Source organism: Vicugna pacos, chromosome 16 (genome assembly GCF_048564905.1).
Source record: "Vicugna pacos chromosome 16, VicPac4, whole genome shotgun sequence".
Classification (NCBI taxonomy): Eukaryota; Metazoa; Chordata; class Mammalia; order Artiodactyla; family Camelidae; genus Vicugna; species Vicugna pacos.
In genome coordinates, this window is record NC_133002.1 from 11,043,555 (window position 1) to 11,066,150 (window position 22,596).

At 54.4% G+C, this 22,596-nt stretch overlaps 1 protein-coding gene and 1 long non-coding RNA gene across 2 annotated transcripts in view; both read right to left on the minus strand.

The window, feature by feature from the left end:
* NTN1 (netrin 1) overlaps window positions 1–22,596 on the minus strand; it is a 163,426-nt gene that overhangs the window by 61,256 nt on the left and 79,574 nt on the right. Inside the window, exon 3 of the mRNA XM_006217763.4 lies at window positions 1,344–1,532. Coding sequence (XP_006217825.2) covers window positions 1,344–1,532 — 189 coding nt within the window. The remainder of the gene's footprint in view (window positions 1–1,343; window positions 1,533–22,596) is intronic.
* LOC140686452 (uncharacterized) lies at window positions 10,870–17,534 on the minus strand. Its single transcript, XR_012060280.1, has 4 exons — window positions 17,463–17,534; window positions 16,701–16,872; window positions 12,615–12,772; window positions 10,870–11,001 (listed from the first exon to the last, which is right to left on the minus strand). It is a non-coding gene; the product is annotated as an uncharacterized lncRNA (long non-coding RNA).

Genomic DNA, 22,596 nt, shown 5'->3' on the forward strand with positions numbered 1-22,596 from the left:
GTTGTTTGTTTTAAGGTGGAAACAGCCCCGCTACCTTTATGCTTAAATTTCTCTCGGCAACCACCAGAGGCAGCCTTAAGGAATCTGGAAGGAAAGCTTGCTCCTATGTTGGGAGCCACCCTATTCATCGCTGCTGATTTGGCATCCAAGGGATTTCTCCTGAAGGAGAAAGAGTGGGAACCTGTTTTTTGGAGAAAAGCGTCCTGCACAAGCAGGGCTGGCTTCACAGGCCCCACACTCAGAAGGCCACATGCTGGGTTGAAGCTCTGATTGCTATTTTGAAATTCTTAGCAATTCCTGAACAAGAAGCCTCGTATTTTCATTTTGCACTGGGGCCTATGAATTATGTAATCGGTCCTGCACACAAGTGCCCAACATCTGGTGGATTTCCTGTTAAGATGATACTTTGGCTTCATCCAAGGCTAAGGGGTGGCCTTCTCTCCTGCAGCTCATCATCTGGGCCTAAGTCTGCCATGGCTTGGGTCTCTTCCATGTCAGGGTCTTTACAGGCCCATGTTAGGCCCCTATCGATGCTGGCTTGTGGCCCAAGAGCCCTCAGACATAAACAGCTGCTCGGGAAGCCATGCTCACAGCAACCCCTGGCTCTAGGCCCCAAGTTTTGGACCCAGAGAGCCCTGGTTCCTGGAATTCCCAAAAGCAAATGTAGGGTGGGGGGTGGGGGGCCCTTCTCCCCTCCCCCAACGTCACTAAATCCCCTGGCATTTCATCAGCTGCTCTGAGTCATCTGACCATTGCCTCATTTTGGTTAGTGGGAGAAAACAAACTGCATAAAGTTAAAACATTAATGCTTGCTTCAGTGAACGAAAATAGAGTCGTCCCTCCCCACCCCCGACCCTCCCCTCGTTTAATTTTTTTGTCCTGAGAAGTGAAACTATTTGCAGGTGGGTTAAATGTTCCTTCTGAGCCCCTGCCCCCGAAGATGCCGACATCACTGCGAAGGCGCGCATCTGTGCAAGGGTTGGTGGGGCTGGAGGGGGGAACGGGTGCGCACACATCCAAAGAAATGCGTCTGCGTGGTTTCGTGAAAGAGAGCCCTTTGTGCCAACGGTAAGCCCGGTGAACCTGACCCCCGCCCTGTGGTATGCGGCACACCTGTGCGGACGGAGGGGGCGGGGCGGGGCGGGCGCCCTGCGCCCTCGCAGGGATCACACCTCCTTTCTTCTCCCGGAGCTATTTCTCCACCGCCTCTTTGTTCCCACTTACACCACCAAATACCCGGGAGGCGTGCGTGCGTGCGATGATCTCGAGTGGGGACTAGGAAGTTGGGGGACAGGGGAGAGCGGAGAGAGGGAGGGGGCGGCGCGCGGCCCCGCCCCGCCTACCTTTGCAGGCCTTGCGGTGGGTGATGGGCTTGCCCAGGTCGCGGTAGTAGCCCTCCTTGCAGTAGTGGCAGTGGCGGCCCGCCGTGTTGTGGCGGCAGTTGAGGCAGACGCCCCCGCTCTTGCGCCCCGACAGCTTGTAGAGCTCCATGTTGAAGCGGCAGCGCCGGGCGTGCAGGTTACAGTTACAGGCTGCGGGAGGCAGGGACAGGGGTCAGGCAGGGGCGCGGGAGGCCCGTCCCCCCAGCTCCCCCGCCCCCACTGCCCGCCAGCCAGGCAGTCTTCCCTCCCGCAGCTTTGCCTGGGCTCGCGTTTGCATCCGTCAGCACGGATGGACCACCAGAGAGTACCGGAGCCGTCGCCAGGTGCCCATTTCCCTCTCAAATGCAGACGGTTCATTTCCTTCAAACTCCCCGCCTCCTCCCCCTTCCCATCACACACGTCAGAAGCTTGGGCATCTTCCTTGTGCCCAAATCCTGCTTGTTAAAGGCTGAACTGTGCCCCCCGCGACCCCCCATTCATAAGCTGAAGCCCTAACAGGAACCACCGGGTATGACTGTAGTTGGAGATACCTTGGAGAGGACCTACCTTGGAGATGGGGCCTTTAAGGAGATGACTAGATTAAAATCAGGACATTAGGGTGGGTCCTAGTCCAATCTGACCCGTGTCCTCTTTTTATAAGGAGGCAATTTGAATACACAGAGAGACAGCGGAGTGCACATTCAGGGAGGAAAGACACTATAAGGACACAGGGAGGCAGCCATCTGCCCGCCAAGGAGAGAAGCCTCAGAAGAAACCAACCCTGCCCACAGCCTGATCTGGACTCCAGCCTCCAGAATTGTGAGAAATAAAGGCGTGTTAGTTAAGCACCCTGGCCAGGGGTGTTTTGTCATAGCAGCCCGAGAGACGCGTGCATCTGCTCCCAGCCTCACCTCTGCCCTCACACACTCCTGACTTCCATGAGTTCCCGCCACCGGGCTGGACTCTCCTTCTCCCAGTCCTCCCAACACGGAGGACTCAGGGCCCTGCTGCACCATCTTCCCTCCCACCATCAACTTGGGCGACTTTCCATGGCATGGGGGTCCACGCTTCTGGCCGCAGGGTCCTCTGGACAGGCCCCCAACTCCCTTCTCCCTGGGCTGCCTCCGGCCCAGTCCTGCCTGCCTCTGCCTGTACCCCTTCAACTCAGTACCCTTTTCCCTCTGCTGGGATGCTCTTCCGGGCAGGCCTCGTTCATCTCCATGGCAGTGACCACCTCTGGGCTCCTGATTCCCCAGTGTATGTTTTCAGTTTCTGCTCTGGGGTCTCCTCCTGGCCCCAGAAGCGCCTCCTCTAAACCCACTCACTGCTCTCCCTCCGTCAGGCCTCAGCCCTTCCGTTGCCTGAGCTGAGCCCTCCAAGCTCTCAACATGGTAACCAGGGCAGGAGTTCTAAGTACCTATCTGAGGATGTCTGGGACTAACTGAAAATCTTTCAGTGGCTCCCCACTGAATAAAATCTACATCATTTAACACGGCCTCCCAGGCCCCGAACAAACTGGTCCTGCCTCTCCCTCCCACTGCAGCTCTGCTCGCCCCACCCCACACTCTTACACTTCAGCTCTATCAAACTTCTTGCAGTTTCTAGAGCCTGCCACCTGTGAGGATCCTTCCCTTGCCCCTCTGTGGCTCTGCATATGCTGGTCCTTGCCTCCTAGGACCCTCTGCTCTCAAGCTCCCTCCTCATCTGCCTGCATCCTTCTCCTTTGTATCTTGGTTTCAATGTCATTTCCAGGCCCATTAGCACCTCCTGCCAGCGTGGGTTCCACACAGTGAGGGGTGGGGAGGGGCCTCTGGGTGCCCAGGGGAATCAGCCCAGCCCCCACACAGCCCTCCTCACACTATCTGCTTCTTCTTGAGGCTTCTAACTCCGGGATCACTCCAGCCTCCATCTGGCCTAATCTTGCTCACTCTCCAACACAGTTTGCCCCCACTTTTGTGTTAAGCTTAATTTAAATCGCATTTTATGTAATTGCTAAAGAAATACATATGTAATACCAGACGCTTGAAAAACAAAAGCAGAAAGAAAAAAAAACTGCACTCACGTTTCCACCAACTGCTGTTAATACTGGGTCTTCCCTTGCAGGCTTTAATCCACATTTGCTCAGCTGGGGGTGCTATTTAATTCTTCCCTACAGATGGGGTTCAACCTTGGACCTCTTGCTTCCTGGCCTATTTCCTCATAATGATGAACAATTTTTAATGTCAGGTAATGTTCTTCATAATTTTGAAAGGTAATCGAGTCCTCCACAGTGCGGATATAGGAAATGGGCTTGTAGGAATCAGAAGCTGATGCAGTTAAAAGCAGGGCCTCCCAGGGCTGGGCGGTGAACTTGTGTCCAGTTTTTCATTATTACAAACAACGCAGTGGTCACCAGTTCTGAACACACATATTTGTACTCAGCTCTGATGATTGGCGTACAGTAAATTTCTCAAGGCAGACTTATTAGGTTAAACTGCGGTGTTTTTAACTTGGGATCCCAATTGCCAAATTGCCCTCAAGAAAGGCTGTCCCAGTTTACACTCCCCACCCTCGCAGGATGTGAGAAATCCAATTTCGCCCCACCCTTGACAAGAATAACAATACGCATTTGGTATCAGCATTCTTTTTTTTTTTTTGAAACCTCTGCCAATTTGTCTGGAAAACACACATAAACACACGATTTTAATTTGCATGTCTTTGATTACCAGTGAGGGTGGACATTCTCCACGTATTTGTTTTTCTATTTAGGTTTCTTTCTTTGTGTGTGCGTTGCCTGTTCCTGCCATTTGCCCAGTTTGCAAATAAGGTAGGGCTTTTTTTTTTCTTACACTGTCTAGTTCTCCTACATACGGTGGATTAAAAACCATTTGTCTTTTCTACACACAAGCTGCAAATATTTTACCAGTTTCTTATTCACATATTACTTTTGTGATTAAAAAAAATCGTTGCCTCTTGAATTTTTCTCTCTGATGTTAAGATAAGCTTCTTTAAATATTCTTCCTAGAGTCCCCCATAAATCACACACAGTTTGCAAGTAGAGATGGGTGAGGGCTTTAGAGGAGGTGCTCTGTGCGGTACCAGAGAGAAGACCTCAGCTCAAGCCTGAAGTCTGGAAGAAGCATCTGGAAGCCCAATTAGGCCAGAGAATGACTCCTGAGAGCCTTACAAGTGTCCCTCATCACCTCTGACCCTTGGGGCAGAGTTTAACCAGGTGCAAAGAAAGAAGCTGCAGCCACGCCCTGCCCACCAACACAGGAAATGATGCGCAAGTTCAGTGTTACTGTGGAGTCACTCAGCCAGACAAGGGTGATGTGGGCGGCTCCGAGGGGCTAAGTGACTTACCAGCCCAGGACCACTGAGCCAGTAGTAAATGGGGCCCATTTGGCTCCTGGGCCACTGCCCCAGAGGAAAGGAGCCACATCCCTGAAAGGAACAGCTGGGACTAGACTACCGCCTGGAATCTGCACCGTTTCTACTAACACGGAAGTCAGAGGGCCTGGCATCCCTGCCCAGGGACAGGGATCTGGAAGGATGTGGGGCGCCCTTCCTCAGGAAGGGAAAGGCTTCAGGAGCAGTAGCATCTTCTGGTCCCTCTTGGAGGCGGATGCTAAGCCTGTGTCTACCTCTGTAAAGTCAGCTCCAGCTGTCCCCCCATTCTCTCCCGAGAGCTCAGCACCCCACCCCCACCCCAAGGGGAACCTTAGGCTGGTGTCTCCCTCCCATAGGCACCTGACACCAACAAAGCTTCTTCCCCAACAAGTGGTCACACAAAAGAAAGCTCAGAGGCCGAACATCAAAAGGCAGGGCTCCCCGCCCCCCGCCCTGTCGCCCTCCTCTGGGAGCTGTCAGGGGACATCAGTGGCGATTGCCCGTGCTCAGGCTTCTGCAAAGCATTTTACAGCTTGTTTTCTTTTCTCTTTGTTTTATTTTCTCTGCACAAATGGAAAAATGCACTGGGCGAAGGGGCTCACCTCTGGATCGCTCGGCCCCAACAGAGACGTCGCCCAGCTCCCAGCCTGTCCCCAACCCCTTCCTTGGAAAGACACCTTAATCCCCGATGCCTTCCTGTTTATCTCCTGCCTCTCTTAGAGGCAAAAATATTGGGTATTCGTTTCATTATCAGATTTCAAGGCGGAAAGGAGAGGGCAGATTTGTGAGAACCGAGAGGTCAGCCCAGGGGAGAAGGGAGGGCGGAGGGCAGCATGACGTGTGAGGAGCCGGCATGGGCTGCATCCTGTCCTAGGGTCCCCCAGCCACCCAGAGAGAGCTGGTCTGGTCTGGACCCCAAGCTCTGCACCTTTCTTCAGCTGTCATGTGGGGATCACCAAGGACATATCACACACGGCTGCATTTCAGACCCAGGGGCATAACACAGGGCAGGAGGTGGGAGGAGGAGAGCCCCCGGACTCCCAACCAGAAGCCTGACAGGGAAACGGGCTCAGGAGATGGGGGCCCATTTTCCTCGCCCATCTGAAGGTCCTCTAAGTCTTCTTTTAACGTATGCCTGTTACCACCATTCCTTAAGCTTTTTCAAACCTCTCCCACCAACACGGATTGTCCAACCTCTCACCACCCCCCAACGGTTCAATCAACACACATTTAGGTGCTCTGGCTTCATGCCAGGCCCTGCGCCACAGGCCATCAGAGAGACAGGGATGGGCAATGCCCTCTCAACTACCCAGGGGCTCCCAGTCTCATAGAGGGAGGGGGCAAATGTATGCTCTTGGCAGCGAACTTTTAGATAAAGCAGGACACATGCTCAGCTGTGTTGGTTCCTGGAGAACAGGGACAGTGTTTGTCCTTATGTCGTCCAGCCCAGAGCAGACCTCATTTTGTTACACAAATGAGAGAGAGGGAGCAAAAATGAGCGAGCAACACGGATGGATGGATGGATGGATGGATGGGTGGATAGATGGGTGGGTGAGTAGATGGATAAATGGATGATGGATGAGTGGGTGGGTGGGTGGATGAATGATGGCTGGATGAACGGGTAAGTGCATGGGTGAGTGGGTGGGTGGGTGGATGAAGGCGCAAGTGAGTGTTTAGGTTAGGTAGGTAGGAAAGTAGGACTGATGGAGGATTGAGCGGTCCGCCTGGATGATACCCTCCACCAAGACATAGCCTCGTGGCATTTGTGACTTTCTTTTCTTGTTGCTTTGCACTACTTTAAACTTCTCTTGTTGCTTTAACTCATTGATTTAGCTTCTGTCTGCTCGCGTGGACTGCAGTGCTTTAAGAGGAGCCCACATCTAGGATGCCTTGGACTCCTCCCAGGACCTCGAGTAAATTCTTGCGCACAATGGTGACTGAATCCACATCTGTTGGTTTGATAAGCTGTCGGGACACAGACGTTGACCCTCTCACAAAAGACCTGATGTGCTAACCCCCAATCCCACCAGGGCTCTCCTAGGCCCAGAAAGAATCTAGCAGACTTTGTTAAGCCGTATCCAGGCCCTGTCTCTCAGGGACTCCGGCTTTGGCTCCCCTAGACGTCATGTGATTCAGGGCGGGGGCTCATGGACCAGGACTAGTCCTTCAGCGATGGGCTTCCTCAGAGCTCCAGGCTTGATGCAATGCCCTCCCCACCGTCCCCGCACACAGAATTACTCCTAACATTCTCCTTCCCTTCCAGGTTGCCCAGGTCTTTTCTGCAGCACAACAGGGAACTCTGGACCTCTGTATCTGCAGCTGCACTGCCCAAAATAACTGGCCCACACATGCTCCCTCCTGGGCTCTGTATGCATGTCCCTAGCCCTCGGCTGCCTGGTAAAGGGGAGAGTTCATGGCGGGGCATCTGTGATGGAGGAATGGGGAGAGATCTGGTTTCAGGAGAAACCTCTTAAATGATTGGTTCAGAATAACAAAAATATTTGAGAGTTATTTTTAAGAGTTTGGCATAGTTTGTATTTCCTTTTATTTATTATTTTGTTACTCTCCTTGGTATACTGTTTATTTAGAAATTCTTTGACCCCTGTTTGTAAATGTTGAGTATTCTGCCCTCAGTGGTGTCGTCTTTGAGCCCAGTTTTCAGCCTCTCCTGAGATGACCAGGCTGGGCAGTCACCGCTCCCCATACACCTGGCTCCTGCCAGCACCTGGGGACCCTGAGCTGGGCTCTCAAATGGCTCTTTTTGGAAAAGGGGCTGAGGTAGGACTGGCCCAAGCATTTCTGGGGCCCTGAACCCTTTCATGTCTATAGGTGAGCTGGGCATAAGAGAAATGATTGCTCATGTAGATAAGTCTGCAAAACAAATCCCAGAGTGTAGCTTTCATTTTACTAAAGGTAAATCTGGCAGCTGGTGAATTTATTTATTCACTCACCTGATACTTACTAAGCACCTACTACGTTCCAAGCACAAGGCCAGGCGCTGGGATAGAACAGTGAGCAGGACAGAGCGGGTCCCTGCCCTCGCAGAGTCTTCAGAGGTACCCAGCGTGAAAAAGTCTGGTTAATGTTGCTGTCACTGTCACCTCACTCCAAGGACTACCCCTCCCCCCTGAACACAAGGCTGAAAGCTTGTCACCGGAGACATCAGCTGGCCAATACAATGCAGCAGTGACCAGCCGGGGTGTGCCAAAGAGACTGGACAGCTGGTAAGAGACTAGAAGCATCTCACAGGAGCCGTTTGGTTCCAGTCAAGGCTTGAGGGCTTGCAATCATTTTCGGCATGTCTTGGTTGATTTCAAACTGAAACACTGTTGGAAAGCACCCTAGAAATGGCCAGGAGGACTGGACAACTCGCTTGTCTGGAAGAAAAGTCAACAGTCCATGCTGGGCGAGACAGTGCCCGGGTAAGATGAGGATGCTCTGCGGGACTCCAGGGGACTCCCAGAGAACATGTGAGGGAAGATGTGGCCCCTCAAGACATGAGACGGGGCCACCAATGACACCCACAACCCTGCATGCATCCGCATGATTGCTTGTTCATTTCTTCATTCAACAGATATTAACAGAGCCCCTTTGACGTGCCAGCCTCTGAGTCGAGAAGCACAGCTATCGTAGGGTTGATCCTGCTGCGTTTCGCTCTTTCAAGACTATGACCGCCTCTTCCTTCTCTCGAGTTCTGGTTTTCAATTCAAGAAGCCACTTCAAGAAGCCACTAATCCCCTCCCAAGAACCCAACATGGGATGGCTCTCAAACGTGGGTGCCTAGAATTACTGGGACTGCCTGCCAAGACAAGGCAGCTGAGCCAGCCCCATGCCCAGGGGCTTCTGACTCAGCGGGCTGTAGGTGGCGCAGGAGAATCTGCACTACTAACAAGTTCCCAGGTGACGCTGACGGATGCTGCCCACCCCAGGACCACACTGTGAGGACCGCTGGTCAAGAACACACAGAGGAGAAAAAAGTTATCTGAAGGCAAGGCTCTAGGGGCTCACATGAGAGCATAGTTATGATTAAGCTCACTCAAACAGCACACAGCTGATACAATATCACAAGGCTGCAAGGATGAAAGGCAAAAGAAATGGACCTGATCTGGGAAACCTGGGACTTAGGTGCTAGTCCTGGTGTGCGCCCCTGGAAAGCCCACTTGGCCTCTCTGAGCCTCCATGATTTCATTGGGAAAATGAGGACACTGGGTCTGATGATCTGACTTCTTTCCTAGCCCTAAAAGTCTATGGCTGTGCAACACCAAACTTCTGGAGATAAGGGACAGATTCCAGTCGGCAGGGAAGCTTTCGGGAATTCAGGAGGGGTGTGCTCCAGCTGTGAACAAGCCACAGGGGTGGAACTGAGTTGGGCAAGGAGCAGGGTGGCAGGAAGAGCAGTAAGACCACTCCCAGCCTGTAGGTAGATCAGAGATGGGGCATGATGGTACCACGGCGCTGAGGGGCCATCTTACAGACTTCCACAAGCTCAAGGTGGAAGTGATGCGGGCCTACAACCGGGGAGCAGCCTCAGCAGGGGGAGTAGCTGACAGGACTGGTGACCACCTGATCCAGAAGGACTACTCTCCAGGGTACTGGGCAGAGGAAACTATTCTGAGGGAGAAGTTAGTCCACTTTGGGGCACACGGGTTGGGTGGGTGGTGGGGGTCAATGGGGAGACCCTGGTGAAAGGATTTCCAGGAGGGCAGTTAGCAACAGGAACTTCTCCGCTGGGCCCGAGAACCTCCTAAAGCCAAGTTCTCACAGGGAGGAGCCCACTGACCTCTCTCCAGGTCTCTCTGCCAGTGCTTCCTCTCAGGAGACAGAAGGCCTGCAAAGCCACATTTTTTTTAAAACTTGAAAACAAAATCTCTGCCCCCTGCCCCAGACCTGTGCTTGATCTCTGGTATCAGAAACAGAACGGACAAGAGACAGATTAAGGTGATAGGAAAAATGAAAAAAAAAAAAAAACCCTGAGAAATGCTTTCAAAACCCAGTCCCCGAACTCTGTCCAGGAGGCTGGCCTTCCCAGCGGCCAAGGCGGGCTTCAGACGGTTTCTGATAAAGTCCCAGGAGAGAAGTGGCCTGTGTTTGTTGAGGGCTTAGAGAGCTTTAGAGAGTGCGCACACAAAGGGGCCCTCTGTCAACAGTCCTTCAGGCCACTAATAGGGCTGAACAAACACCAGGGTAACAAGCTCTTCACACCTGTGGGGCTTGGGAAAGGCCGGGCCCCTTTGTCAAGGTATCAGACAAAAGAGCCGCCGTCCCCACCCAGCCAGATCCTCCCGGGCTTCTGGAGCAGGGACGGGGGCGAGAGCGGGGGATAAATCTGAGGTCTGTGAGCAGAGAAGTAAACTCCGGCTGGGCAGGGAGGCGATGGATTAACACGGTCCCGCACACAGGCTGATGACGAAGGCCCGGAGGGAGCATTTCCTGGGTTGGGCTGGGGCCACCGCAGGAGGCAGGGTCGCAGGGTGCGTCGTGGCCTGGTGGCTTTCTCCCCAGAGATCTGTGCGATCTGTGCGGGCAACCGGTCCCCTCCCCAGGGGCCTGCGCCCGGCCATCCCCCGAATAGGCTTGACCTCACCGTCATTTTTTCCACTGACTTTTTTTCCTCTGTAAACATCGTAGCTTTTTCTTTCCCCTGCCCTTGTTTGGCTGCTGAGCCACCGCCCCCTAAGGCTTTGAACCGATCCCTCCTAACGTCTCCCAGGCCTTTTGCTGCCGAGGAATAACTCAGGGCTCCTGCCGCACAAACATCCCCCTCCCGGTGGAGGAAATGCCGAGGAGGCTTTGGTGAGCCGGGAGGAGCCGTCCTCAATTCTTTGTCTGCAGGGCCATTCCTCAGATCCTCCCTTCCCAGGGCCCCGCCCCAGGAACCTCCCTCAGGGACTTCAGCCGAGGCCCACGGCGGCCGGCCTGAGGGGCATTCCCAACTCCAGTCGACCCCCCACCCCAAATCCCTCTTCCAGCCCCTCCTCTCCCCTTGCCACTACCCAGTTCTGGTACCTTCCACCGCAGCGGCCCACTGACTCCAAGATGCAAACTCTCTTGCCCTCAGGGGTACCGGTTTCAAAAGAGAGGTCCAGAGACCAGGAGTCTTGCTGCTTTCTTATAACAGGACCCTACACGAACACTCCCACCCTACCCCCGGGCATGTCCAAGACCCATCAGCCGAGCAGGAAAAGGGGGTGTCGTCCTCTGAAGGCCAAAACAGGATCTTGGGGCTGGTGCAGGGAAGGAGGGGGGCTTCCAAGTTTTCCTAGTTTATCCTCTTGTCACAAAAGAAATGAGAAAAAAGAGTCAGGGAGACCTTGCCAAGGACCTGGAACTCGTTAGGGAGGTCTTTCCAGACCTCCAGCACGGCGAGGTGGCATGGCCCTGGGCAGAAAGAAGTGCGATAAACCCCGTGGTTGCTGGAATCCATTCCTGAAGGCCAAGACTTTTCAAAGGAGAAGAGGCCATGTGGGCAGAACTCCCCCTGCAGCTCTGCTTGCCACGAGATCCTCTTTCCTCGCGGCCTCCCCACCTGCCCAGATGCCCGTCTAGAGTGTGGGGGCCGCCGTCCAGCCCGCGTTCCCCAGAGGTGGTGCACACATTCCCTGTGCTTTATTAAACAGACATACGAGGGTTGATCTGCCAGCCGTGCCGGCCAAGTCTGGCCCCTGCTCCCTGGAGTCGTTTCCCATCTGTAATGGGTCCCATCACCGAGTCTGGCACATGCCAAGCTGCAGGCTCCAGCGGCAGTGGGAGGCTGGCAGCGAGGAGGTTTAATGACTTGCAGCCGATTCTGGTCCCCTGACACCAGGCAAGGAAACACGCAAATCCCGGGACACCATTCCCACTCCCTTCCCCACTGGGCCACGGCCACCGTGTACTTCTCTGCTGGGCCAGTTATTTAATTCCACTCTTCAGTTAACTTTGACTTGGGCTGCCAGCTCCAGAGACAAGCTTAGGATGCAATCTACCCTGCTACTGGGATGTGACGCCGCACTCAGGGCCACATCAGCCCAAGAGATGGAGGTTCACGTGTGTGGATGGGGACAGACTGAAGCTGGGGTCCCTGTGGACCCCTCTAGGTCAACGCTGACGTGCTTTCTCATTTTCCTGATTCCTTCTCCGACTAGGGTTACCAGATTTAGCAAATAAAAATATGGGATGCTATAAACACAGGGAACTATAGTCAGTACCTATAATGAAAAAGAATATGAAAAGGAATATATATATAACAGAATCACTATGCTATACACCAGAAATTTAACATTGTAAACCAACTATACTTCAATTTAAAAAAAATGGGATGCCTAGTTTAATTGGAAGTTTAACAAGTCCTTTCGAGTCAAAAATGCTGAACTCCAAGGGTTGTCTGATTCTTCAGTTGCTGTGTGGTCAGTGCCTCCCCCAATCACTTCTGTTTCTCCATCGGCTCATTGAGAACAGAAATCTCCTGTCCGAGACTACGTGGTGATGTAAAAAAAGGAAAGACTCTGCCTGTCTGATGACCCCAAAAGTGTTCTTGGGGGACCCCACCATCGATGCTGAGCAGACAGGCCACCACTCTGTCCCCATCAGGCTCTCCAGGAGCCCAGTACCCCCCAGCATGTCCCAATTTCACCTGCAAAGATCTCACATGGAATCTCAGCCCCGTCCAGGGCAAAACAGGAGGAGGAAGGCTGTTACGATCAGCATGGCCCGAACTCTTTACCCAAAAAAAGGCCATTTTTATCAAGACATGCGTTATGGTGGAACTGATTACACTGTGAACCTGTGAACCCCTATTCCAAATCCAGTTATTTTAATCAAACTGGTAGGTATAACTTATTCATAACTTACTTACATATCAGTCAAGTGTTGATGAGATCCCATTTACAGATTTTAACTACATACCACATCACTGAAGGATGTAGGTGGCCTATCATCAGACAGAGGGAGTGACAGGGAACAGCAGGTTCCAGCTGACCTAGGATGGGCCACCCCAGGAGAGAGTGATCTTGCCGTTTCTGGAGGCATTCAAGTAGCAGGATGCAGTACAGGAGATTCCAGCTCTGAGGACAAGAGAGAACCAGACAAAGTCCCTTCCAACTCAGCAAGCCTAAGAGGAGACACTATTCCACGCCTGGGCTGGGAAAGCCTTCCAGGTTTGAGGCTGCAACTAGCCTCGTTAACATTCTGATCATGAGTTAGCGGAAGAGGTACCCTCACAAATCCTCCAGTCTGTAAACGAACCTAAATCAGAATGAGGCAGCCAGAGAACTTCCCTGTGGGCAAACGTGGGGAATTTATTTGCAGAAAACTAATCCAAATGGTCCTTCCTGGAATGACGCCTCATGTTATCAGCTACAGCTCTGGAGAACGGCATGGGGACCAAGGCCACCTCTTCACTGTGGAAAGATGATGGCTCTGTAGCTGGGGATCTTCTGAAAGAGCTCTGATCTCAGAGCCGTGACATCAGAACAGTGATGGCTTAGCTAAAACAAACAAACACCCAGCCACTCTTTCGGGGTTTTAAAAGCTTCAGAGCAGACCGATCTTCTGCAGAAATGCACCAATACAGCTGTATGCAGCTGGCATCTCTGTGACAGTTGGTGCCAGGAAGCACTGGTTATTGAGTATTTTAAACATCTCCCCTAGATTTAGGAATAAGCCATCCCGGTGGCTTGCTGACTCTTTCATGCTGAAGCTCCCAGGCAAGAATCATGCAAGAGACTGGCCCTTACAGGAGGGGAGAGGGTCCCGGGATGACTGGGGCCCTCCACTCTCCTCCCCCAGGGCCGAATGCCTGGCTCACTAACAGGCAGAGGATCTGGCTGTACTGCCCGGTCTCAGCACCAGAAGGCATGAAGCTGCTGAGGGTCCCCTGGGCATATCAAAAACCCCGTGGGATGTCCAGCCCCGCTAACCGGCAGGATCCTGGCTGAACTCTCTCCTGCTGCTGGCTTTGGGACCGGATCTTCTGGGGTTAACATGAAAGGTTGTCTCCTCCTCAAGGCCTCACCCCCAAGCAGGCAGGACCATGGGTGCTAGAGCACTGATGTGTCCAGGAGGGGTGAGGACCTTGGGAGCTCTGAGAAAGGGATGACAGGGGACACAGGCCAGGCCACAGCCTGAAGGACAAGACGGGCAGGCAGAGGGGAGCAGAGAGCAGGAGGTGGGATGGAGGGCAGTGCTCAAAGATGAAACAGCTGACACCCGGCCATCGAGACTCACTTCAGCCACTACGACCATGACAGGGGAGCTGCCTGGTGCCTGTGCACTAAGGTAGGACCAGACACCCACGGTGTCTTGACTCCCAGAATCCCCCCCGAGGCAGGGATCACTAAGTCTGTCCCAGCACCTTAAACTGATGCCCCCTCACTTACTCATCCGTGAAGCAGGACCACCGCCCGCAAGGCATGCCACGGAGGGAATGGAGGACCACACGGGCAAGGGTGCAGAGGTCTCCAGAAGGGTCTCCCAACCCTGGACAGCCCTGGACTTGAGAAACCACGGGAAACTAACACAAACACCCTTGCTCTTCAAAATGCCCCGCGATGCATAACTTTATCCTCATCTCACCAAAGGAAGCCATCAAATAAAAAAGATGGAGGACCAGAGCCCTAATCTGATATACCTTCTCTGCCGACTTCTCACAAAGAGCAGGGAGGGAGGCACTGTCCTGCCCATTTTACAGGTGAGGATGTCAAGGCCCCAGGCTAAGCCCACACGGCTCACAGAGGCTGCCGGGAACTGTAACCCGGCCCGGCTCCAGCTCCCAATCCCAGCAGGGTCCAGTTCCCCCAGCTGCCCGTGGTGGGGTGGAGCCCTGCCCCCCAGGACCTCCACCTATGACTTGGTCGGCTCTGTAACCAGAACAGAACCATTTAAGGCACAAGCTGGGCTGGGCTGGGCAGGGGTTGTTTAATGACAATGGTTCCCCTCAGGTGAAATCTTTGGATGTTTTTCCTTACCTTAAAATTAGGGGGTTTGGGAACCAGGCAGGTTCCTTGGACAAGTTGGGGGGTGGGCCCTGCCTGGGAAGGCCCCACATTTCTTGGCCCCTGGTGCTTCTAGCTGCTTTGGATTTGGCTAATTCCCCCGGCGTCCTCTGTAATTCCACAGTAATGTGGCTTTAATTGTCCCCAAAGCAGCCCATTCTTCCTTTATCGTGCAGTAAATTTCCCTCCAGAGTTTGGATTTCACGCGCCTGCCCCAGTCCGGGAGCCGGGCGCCCAGCCGGCCGGGGTCAGGGTGGGCGGAGGCCCCTGTCCCCACGCAGGCCTCTCGTCCTGGCCGCCGGCCCTTCTCCTGCCTCAGCTGAGCAGGGGCTCGAAGCAGCCTGGGGCGGCCATCAGGCCCGGGATGGGCACACTGGCAAGGAGGCGGGAACCCTGGTCTGTGGTTCTGTCTGGAAAACGAATTAACTGAACAAATGCAAACACGACGGGACTCATTAGGCCGGAGTCGAGACTGGGCTGCACCCGTTCATCTCATCAGGAACTCGAGCAGGAGCTAGAGGTGCTAAGGAGTGGTGCTGGGGCCTGTCCAGCTCTCCCACCTGGGCTGCCCGGGCCAGGCACCCGCCTCCCGGCCAGCTCCGCCATCTGTAATGAAGAGTAATTACGAGCACCCCCTTATCAGATGAGATAAGGCACTGGGGGGAGGGGGAGCCTGGAGACTGGGCGCGTGAGGTCAAACCCCATCTGCCCCATACCAGTGCGGTGTACTTGACCTTGGGTGTGTTCATGGAGCTCTCTGCGCCTCAGTTTCCTGAACTGGATGAGGACAACAATGGTGCCCACTTGGTTAACAGCAGCTAACCCAGGGGACCAGTAACTGGAATTATTATTATCATCCTGACAACACAGGTCCAGGCGTCTGTGGAAGATGTGGATGCAGGGACACAAGGCTAAGAGATGGCTGGGGCCCTGCCTGGAGTCCCCAGGGGAGACGGAAAGAAAAGCTGACAGCAGCACGCTCACCCATGGGGTCCCCTGAGGGCAGAGCCCGTCCCTGGAGACACGAGGCCAGCCCCTCCCCAGGGCCCTTGCGGACTGAGATGGGACTTAGCCGGCCTGACCTGCTTGGTGCTGAGTTTTAAGGGAGTCTCACTGTGATAGTCTTTTCTTTCCAGAACCTGAACCATCTAGAACAGAGTAAAGAATGATACAAAAGGAAAAAAAATCTCTGAGCAGGAAAATGGTGCTCATCACTTTTCTCCACTAAGACGGGTACGCTTTAGCCCCAAAGGTCCCAACCCCAGATGCTCGATGCTTGACGCTCTCCGTTCACATGGAATTCTAACACAGCGAGAAGGAGGGGAAGCTGCGCTTTGTCAAGAAATAGGGGACACAATGACAGGCTAGGTAAGAACCAAGAGCAGCATGAAGTGCGAGGGCCACAGAGGAGGGCCGCTGACGGCCCCCTCGCCACGCCTCTGCGGCAGGAAGCAGGAGTCACTGGTGTCTGCAGGTGGAGCTGGCGGCACCCTCAGAGATGAGCCCGCCACCCCTCCTGTCCTGGCTGGAGGAGACGGAGCTTCCGGAGGAAACTCTTCGTACATCTGAGGCTCAGGCGCTGCCACCCCTCACCCCGCAGTCACCTGGTCGCATCTCTGACTTCTCTCCTCCCCTCACCCTGCCCCCCTCTTGGGTCACCCCCGCCTCCACCTGGTAAGGCCTGGGGTCCTCGGTCTGTGGTCTCCTCATTGTCCGACCTTCCCCCTCTCCCCTCTACTCCCGTCCATGCTGCCAGTCCTGCCCTGCTGAAGAAAGTCACCCCACAGGGAAGGTAGACATTCCATAAATCCAGGGCCACCAGTCTCCCCAGACAGCCACACATCACCCACTCCAGGCCTTCCAGTCCTGGCTCAGCTGGTCCTTCCCTGCGAGGCCCGGCCTGACCACCAGCCCTGCCCTCCCCCTGCTCGTTTCCTCCGTGGCGTTTCATGTTATAACATCCACATACTTCGCACGCTGACCCTGCTTATTACATCACCTTGTAACATTACATAGCACACAGCGTACGCAGCCATCCGTTTACTGTGCTTCTCCCACCTAGAAGGTAATAGGCTCCATGAGGACTGGAACTTTTCTTCTCCTTTTGTTCACTGACACATCCCCAGGGCCTAGAACACAGTGGCTGCTACATAGTAGGTACACAGTCATATCTCTCAAGTCAAGAATGAGTAAATGAATGAACGAGTGGGCCCTTAAGATTTGCCAACTCTCTCTCCCACTCCCTGGAAGGACTCTCTTTTCCAAACACTCTCCAGCCTATTTTAAACCTCCAGCCCCCACCTCCCTCCTCATCTCCACACATGCACTTTGTGGCTTCACCTCCCACTTCTCAGAGGAGGTGGAAGCTGTTAGGCTAGGCCTCTGACCACCCACTGCCCTCAGCCGGGAAGCCCCTCCATCAGGGCCGGCATCCTCCTTCCTCCCACTGTGTCCAGCCAGCCACTGCATTTTGGACCCTAACCCATCATGCCTCTGCAGGAAACAAAACCCATCTCCCATCCCTTCTTGCTCAGATGCTCTGGCTCTCCCTTTGTCTGCCTTCATCTTCTCATCCTACTGGCAGTTACGCAAAAATCGCTCCCCTCTCGAAAGCCCTCCCTCCAGCCCACATCTCCCGGCAGCCGGCCCCCCCTGGCCTTCCCAGCTCAGCTCACCAGCCCTCACCTCCCACTCACTCTCCACACTGTCCCCTAGTCCATGGGAAACCTACACTAAGGCCACCCACAACCATGATACTTACTGCACGTCCAGTCCAGGCTGCCATCTGTCCTATCCCTCTCGTCAGTTTTCACAGCGCTGCCACACCTCTCCCACAACCCTCTCTTCCTTCCATGTTCAAAGGCATTCAAAGGCACTTCAAACTTAATGGTCCAAGCTCAGCGTCATCATAATCCCTCCCAGATCCAGCTGTCTTCCAGGACACGGTGCTTTCATCCACCCACAAGGGCAAGCGGGACTCACAGGCGTCACCTTTGCCACCTCCGGCTTCCTTCACCTCTTGTCTGACCCATCGCCAAGCCCTATTTACCTCTGAATTCCCAAATCTCCCCCAAATCCCTCTGCTCCATTTCTCAGTCCGAGTCCCCATCCTCCCTGACGTGCCCAGGGTCATGAATTTGGGCTTTAAATCCGTGGGAGGGCTGGCGTGTAGTTCTGAATCCTCCAGGGAGACCATCTTTCCCCTCCATTCAGTGAACAGGTCAAAATGGGCTGATCTCCGGGTCTCCCCTCTGCGCTGCAGGCCTGTGTCCCGTGGAGTGTCGCCCTCCAGGCCTGAGCTTTCTGTGGCCACCTCCTGTTAGCCATCCTGCCTGTATCCCTGGGTCTGAGTCCCACAGAGCTGAAGCTGTGGGTGGGAAGGGTCTGGCACACACCCTCCCACCCGGAGCCTGCCCTGGACTGACTCACCTCTGTGACCCACTTTTACGCCAGGGGCCTCAACAGATGCCTTCATTCCCTTGACAGCTCAGTGTTGCATTTTTTTTTTAAGTTTATGTTTTTGTTTGTTCCTTCAAACAAAATTCCATCCTGTACTTGCTTCCGTTGCCTTCAGAGGCAAGGTAGCCGTTCCTCCATATGCAGGGTGGATGCGCCGCTGGCCAGGATGCCCCCGTCCTCCAGAGAGCCTGCTCCTCATTCCTGTCCATGGCGAGGACCTCCCCTTTCCCAGTGACCCAGAGCAGACACAGCCCACACCGCCAGACGGATCGTTTAAGAGGCACTCAGCTCTCCTAGACGCCCGCTGACTCGTGTAAGTGTGTTGGCCTCCACTCTCCAGCGAAGCCAGCACTTAACGAACTGAGGTAACAACCCATTTTCGGGTCACGAGATGGGCTTAGTGGGTTGTGGGACAGGGTTAAAAAAAAAAAAAAGAAGCAAATAGAAAATCTCAGGGTGGATCACTCATAGCAAGGGTTTATTAAAGTTTTATTTTGGATGGATGGGTGGATGGATGGACAGATGCGCTAGGTCGTGATTCATATGGTAAATGTATTTTTACTGTGTGTCACAGTCCAAAAATGCTTCATTTAAATTCCACTGAATGTGGTTATGCTTAGTCCTTGAGGACGAGGGCCATGTTTTCCTTCTTTCCTATTCTCTCTCTGGACATGGAAGCATGCTGGGCTCATTGGAGGTTCTTGGCAAACACAGAGAGACATGGAATTGAGTGAGTTTCTGGAGAAAGTGAGGAAATCATTGAGAAACTGATGCTCTGAGGTGTGACAGGGGCTCTTTCTCTTGGAGCTGGAATCTCTTAGGTCCCAGCAAGCCCTCCACTTGCACTGCATCAGGGTAAGTCGGGCCTGTCCTTGCAACAGCCTCACCATTGACCCCGAAAATTCAGTCAGTGAAAATTGGTTTTCCTCAGTGCACTACATCAGGGGAGCCTGATAAATGTGGGCGGCGAAGGGCAGGTCTGAGAGATCGCGGCTGCCCATGGGGGACACATCCTACCCACGTGGCGTCAGGCCTGGGCTCCTGTCCCCCACTCCTTCCTCCTGCCTCCACGCCACTGCCCTATCGATGGGTCTAAAGTGGCTCTCTTACGAGGCCCCTTGTTTGATCAGGAACCTGATCAGGCTCCACAGAGCCTAAAGGATGCGTCTAGATTCCTGAGCTCGGCATTCAAGGCTCCTCGAAACCTCCCTGATCCCTGTGCCAGTGTCACCCCCACGACTCCCTTCCCCTGCAAGCTGTGCTCCAGCCCCGCCCACTAAGCCCCCTCCTCCGTGATGTCCACAGACTTGAGCCCCCCAGCTGCCCAACCTCCTCCACCTCACACCACGTGGAGAAACAGGACAGTCAGGTATGCCAGAGGGGACTGGAGCCCCAGACGCATCTGACCACTGCGGAAGGCTCCCAGCCACCTGCCATCTGCAGCACACCTGGTAGGACGCTCAGCCCTAGAGGGTTCCCGGCTCTTCGACCTTCAAGACCGTCTTCAGGTTCCCATCTTCAGCCCTCAGGTCCCAAGTTCTCTTCCCCCGACTCCCCATCCCTCCCAAAGCTCCGACTGCCTGGCCCCCTGGCTGAGTACCTAACACAGCTGCCTTGTCTGGTCCACACTGCCCCCCACACAGGGTTTTATCTCCTTGTGTCTTTTCCTCCGCCGTCTCCCCGTGGCGGTACCCAGCGCCCGGCTGTCAGGACGACGGCTCTCAATGAGTCCGTGTGGATGGATTGACTGACGGGGAGGGGATGCCAGAGCCCAGGTGGGAGCAAGGGTCCCTCTGGCCTCTGTCTCCTGTCCGCGCAGGCCTTGGGTGACCACGTGCAGAGACAGGGGGACGAGCCAGGTCAGGCCCAGGCTGGGGGCGGGAGTCCGGCGCTGAGCCTCCTTCCTCGGCTGCTCTTGCGGGAGCTGGTGCCGAGGATGGGGCCGAGAAAATCGCAGACACGCGCCTGGGCCAGACTGAGGCCCTGCCCCTCGCTGTCTCTGCTGCCCCGTTACGAGGTCTATTTCAGTTTCCTAGGCCTGGGGCAGCATCTCACCACTAACATTTATGCAAATGAAATAATGAGCAATTTGGGGAAAGGAATGAAATGCTGAGCAGGATCCAAACCACCCCAGACACCCGCCGGCAGGGGTTTCCAAGTTGAGCAATCATTTTAAAGACGATTTAAAGTCACTCGCTGGGAAAAAACACACCGGGAAGCCTGCAGACCAAGAGGCCCTGCGGCTTCGGGGCACCGCTGGCCTCACTGTGGGGCGTGGGGGAGGCTGGACTGGGAGGGGCGTGGAGCCTGCCTGCTGCTCACTGTTCTCCACGACTGGACTGGTGGGACTTCAGTGGGGCCTCTGTGAGCCAACCAGAGGGATGCGGCCCCTGGCCCGGGCATCCTACAACACCCACCGCCTTCTGGAATCAGACTCGGGGAGAGCTCTAGGCCTGGCCCGGGACACCTGAAATACTCACCAACTCTTACTAGTGGAGACAAGCCCGCCCCAGGGGTAGGGTGCTCAGTGTATTCGTTCATTCATTCATTCACTTGTTCACTCACTCAAGCAAGCTTCGTGCTGTGCTCACCACGTGCACGATCTGCTCTCGGTGCTGAAACAAAATATTCACTCAGCAAACACTCCCCGCACTCCAGCTTCAAGTCGTAACTTCCCTGGGCAATGAGGGTGGGGAGTGATACAGAAAATGAACAGGAGACACTGTCCCTGGCCTCCAGGAGCTTACAGTCTGGTGGGACAGGGACAAAGCAAGGACGAAACTCAAATTCCAGGCACCAATAATGCACAAAGAGGGTTTAGAAAACACAGTGATGACTTCCACCGGGGCCAGCAGGGAAATCTCCACGGACGAGGTGTCATCCGAACTGGGTCTTGAGGGCTGGCTAGGAGCTGGGTGTATGGGAGAGGGGAGGAAAGCTTTCCAGGCAGAGGAAATGACACGGGAAAAATACAGAATAACGTGGAGAAGCTGGATCATCAGCCTCTCTCCTGATCCCCTGAAGCAGAGAATTAGCCCAAGTGAGGAGTCACTTTATTTTTTTCCCTTAACATCCATGTCCACTCCTCTTTGGGCGCCAAAAAGGTCGGGGTCTGCCTCAGCCCTCACTCTGCCCGCTTCCTGCCCACAAGTGTGGAGCAGAGCAGGACGAGCTGGATGGAAGGGTTAGAGGGGGCTGGGGTGTTGCTGAAGAAGAACCTAAAACCCACAAGGACTAGAGGAGGGGGTCTGCCCGCTGGTTCCGGGTCCTTACCCTCACACCACATGCAAGCCCCCAGTCTGCAGGGCTGAGGAGGGAGACAAAGGTGGGGGCTTCCTAAAGACCAATTTCTTTTTTTTTTTAAGGGGGATGCAGATAAAGAAAAAGAAGCATCACGTTGCAATTTGATAAAGCTGGAGGGTAAGTACACAACAGGCATTTATCACAGCATCCTCTTTTCTCAATGGCATTATTATCCTTTAATTATCTCAGCAAAAAATACATTTCGATTGGGTTGGTTCGGTTTTGTAAAGACTGAAGCATGGAAGCGAGTGATCATTCCGCTGACCCGAGCCCGCGGCCTGGTGCTGGAAAGCTTCCTGCCCCTCCTCTCGGGGAACACTGTCCCTCCCACGGCCTGTGAGAGTGTCTCCTTAGGGGGACTGACTCTAGAGAGATTCCACAAAGCAGCACCAGGGCCAGAGCACCAGGAAGATGGGAGGAAGCGGACTCAGAGCTTGCAGGCAGGAGCAAAGAGGAGAGAGAGGCTTGTGTGCACATGTCCCTGTAAACTCGGGAAATCAGATTCTTCCAAGAACGGGGGCGAATGTACAGAGGCTCAGAGGCAAAGAGCAGCCGTGCATGAGAAGGCTGTCCGCGAGGTCTGGAGGTGGGAAGGTGGGACCTGGGCAGCAGCTGGAGACAGGCACAGAGGTAGGCGAAGGTGTGCTGGGGGCCAAGCACATTCAGACCCAGATGGTGGCTGCCGTCACACACTTTCTACAGGTCAGTGACCCTCTGGCGGCACATAACGACCAGATCAGATGGGTGATGAGGGTGGAGATGCTCGCCTGGCGGAGTGAGCAGTGATGAAGATCTGAGCTGGAGGAGGGGGGACAGAGAGGAGAGTGGGACACCGGAGTGGGGGACACCGTGCCCTCCTGGGTCCCCACAGTGGGCGGAGACGCCAGTTTCCAGGTAGAGAACTCAGAGGGTCTGGGTCAGGGTTTGGGGGTTAGAGGTACTGGGGGGCACACGGATGGGGCACCCGTTCAAGAGACAGCATCCCCTGGGCCCAGAACCTCCCAAACTAGACTGTCCAGTCTTGGAACAAGTGTTCTCACCTCTCTCAGGACTCAGTACTAAGCGGTCCGGGTGAGGTTCATTTGAGGTCTGCAAATACCCAGCAAGCGACACCATGAAACAGACCCCAGGCC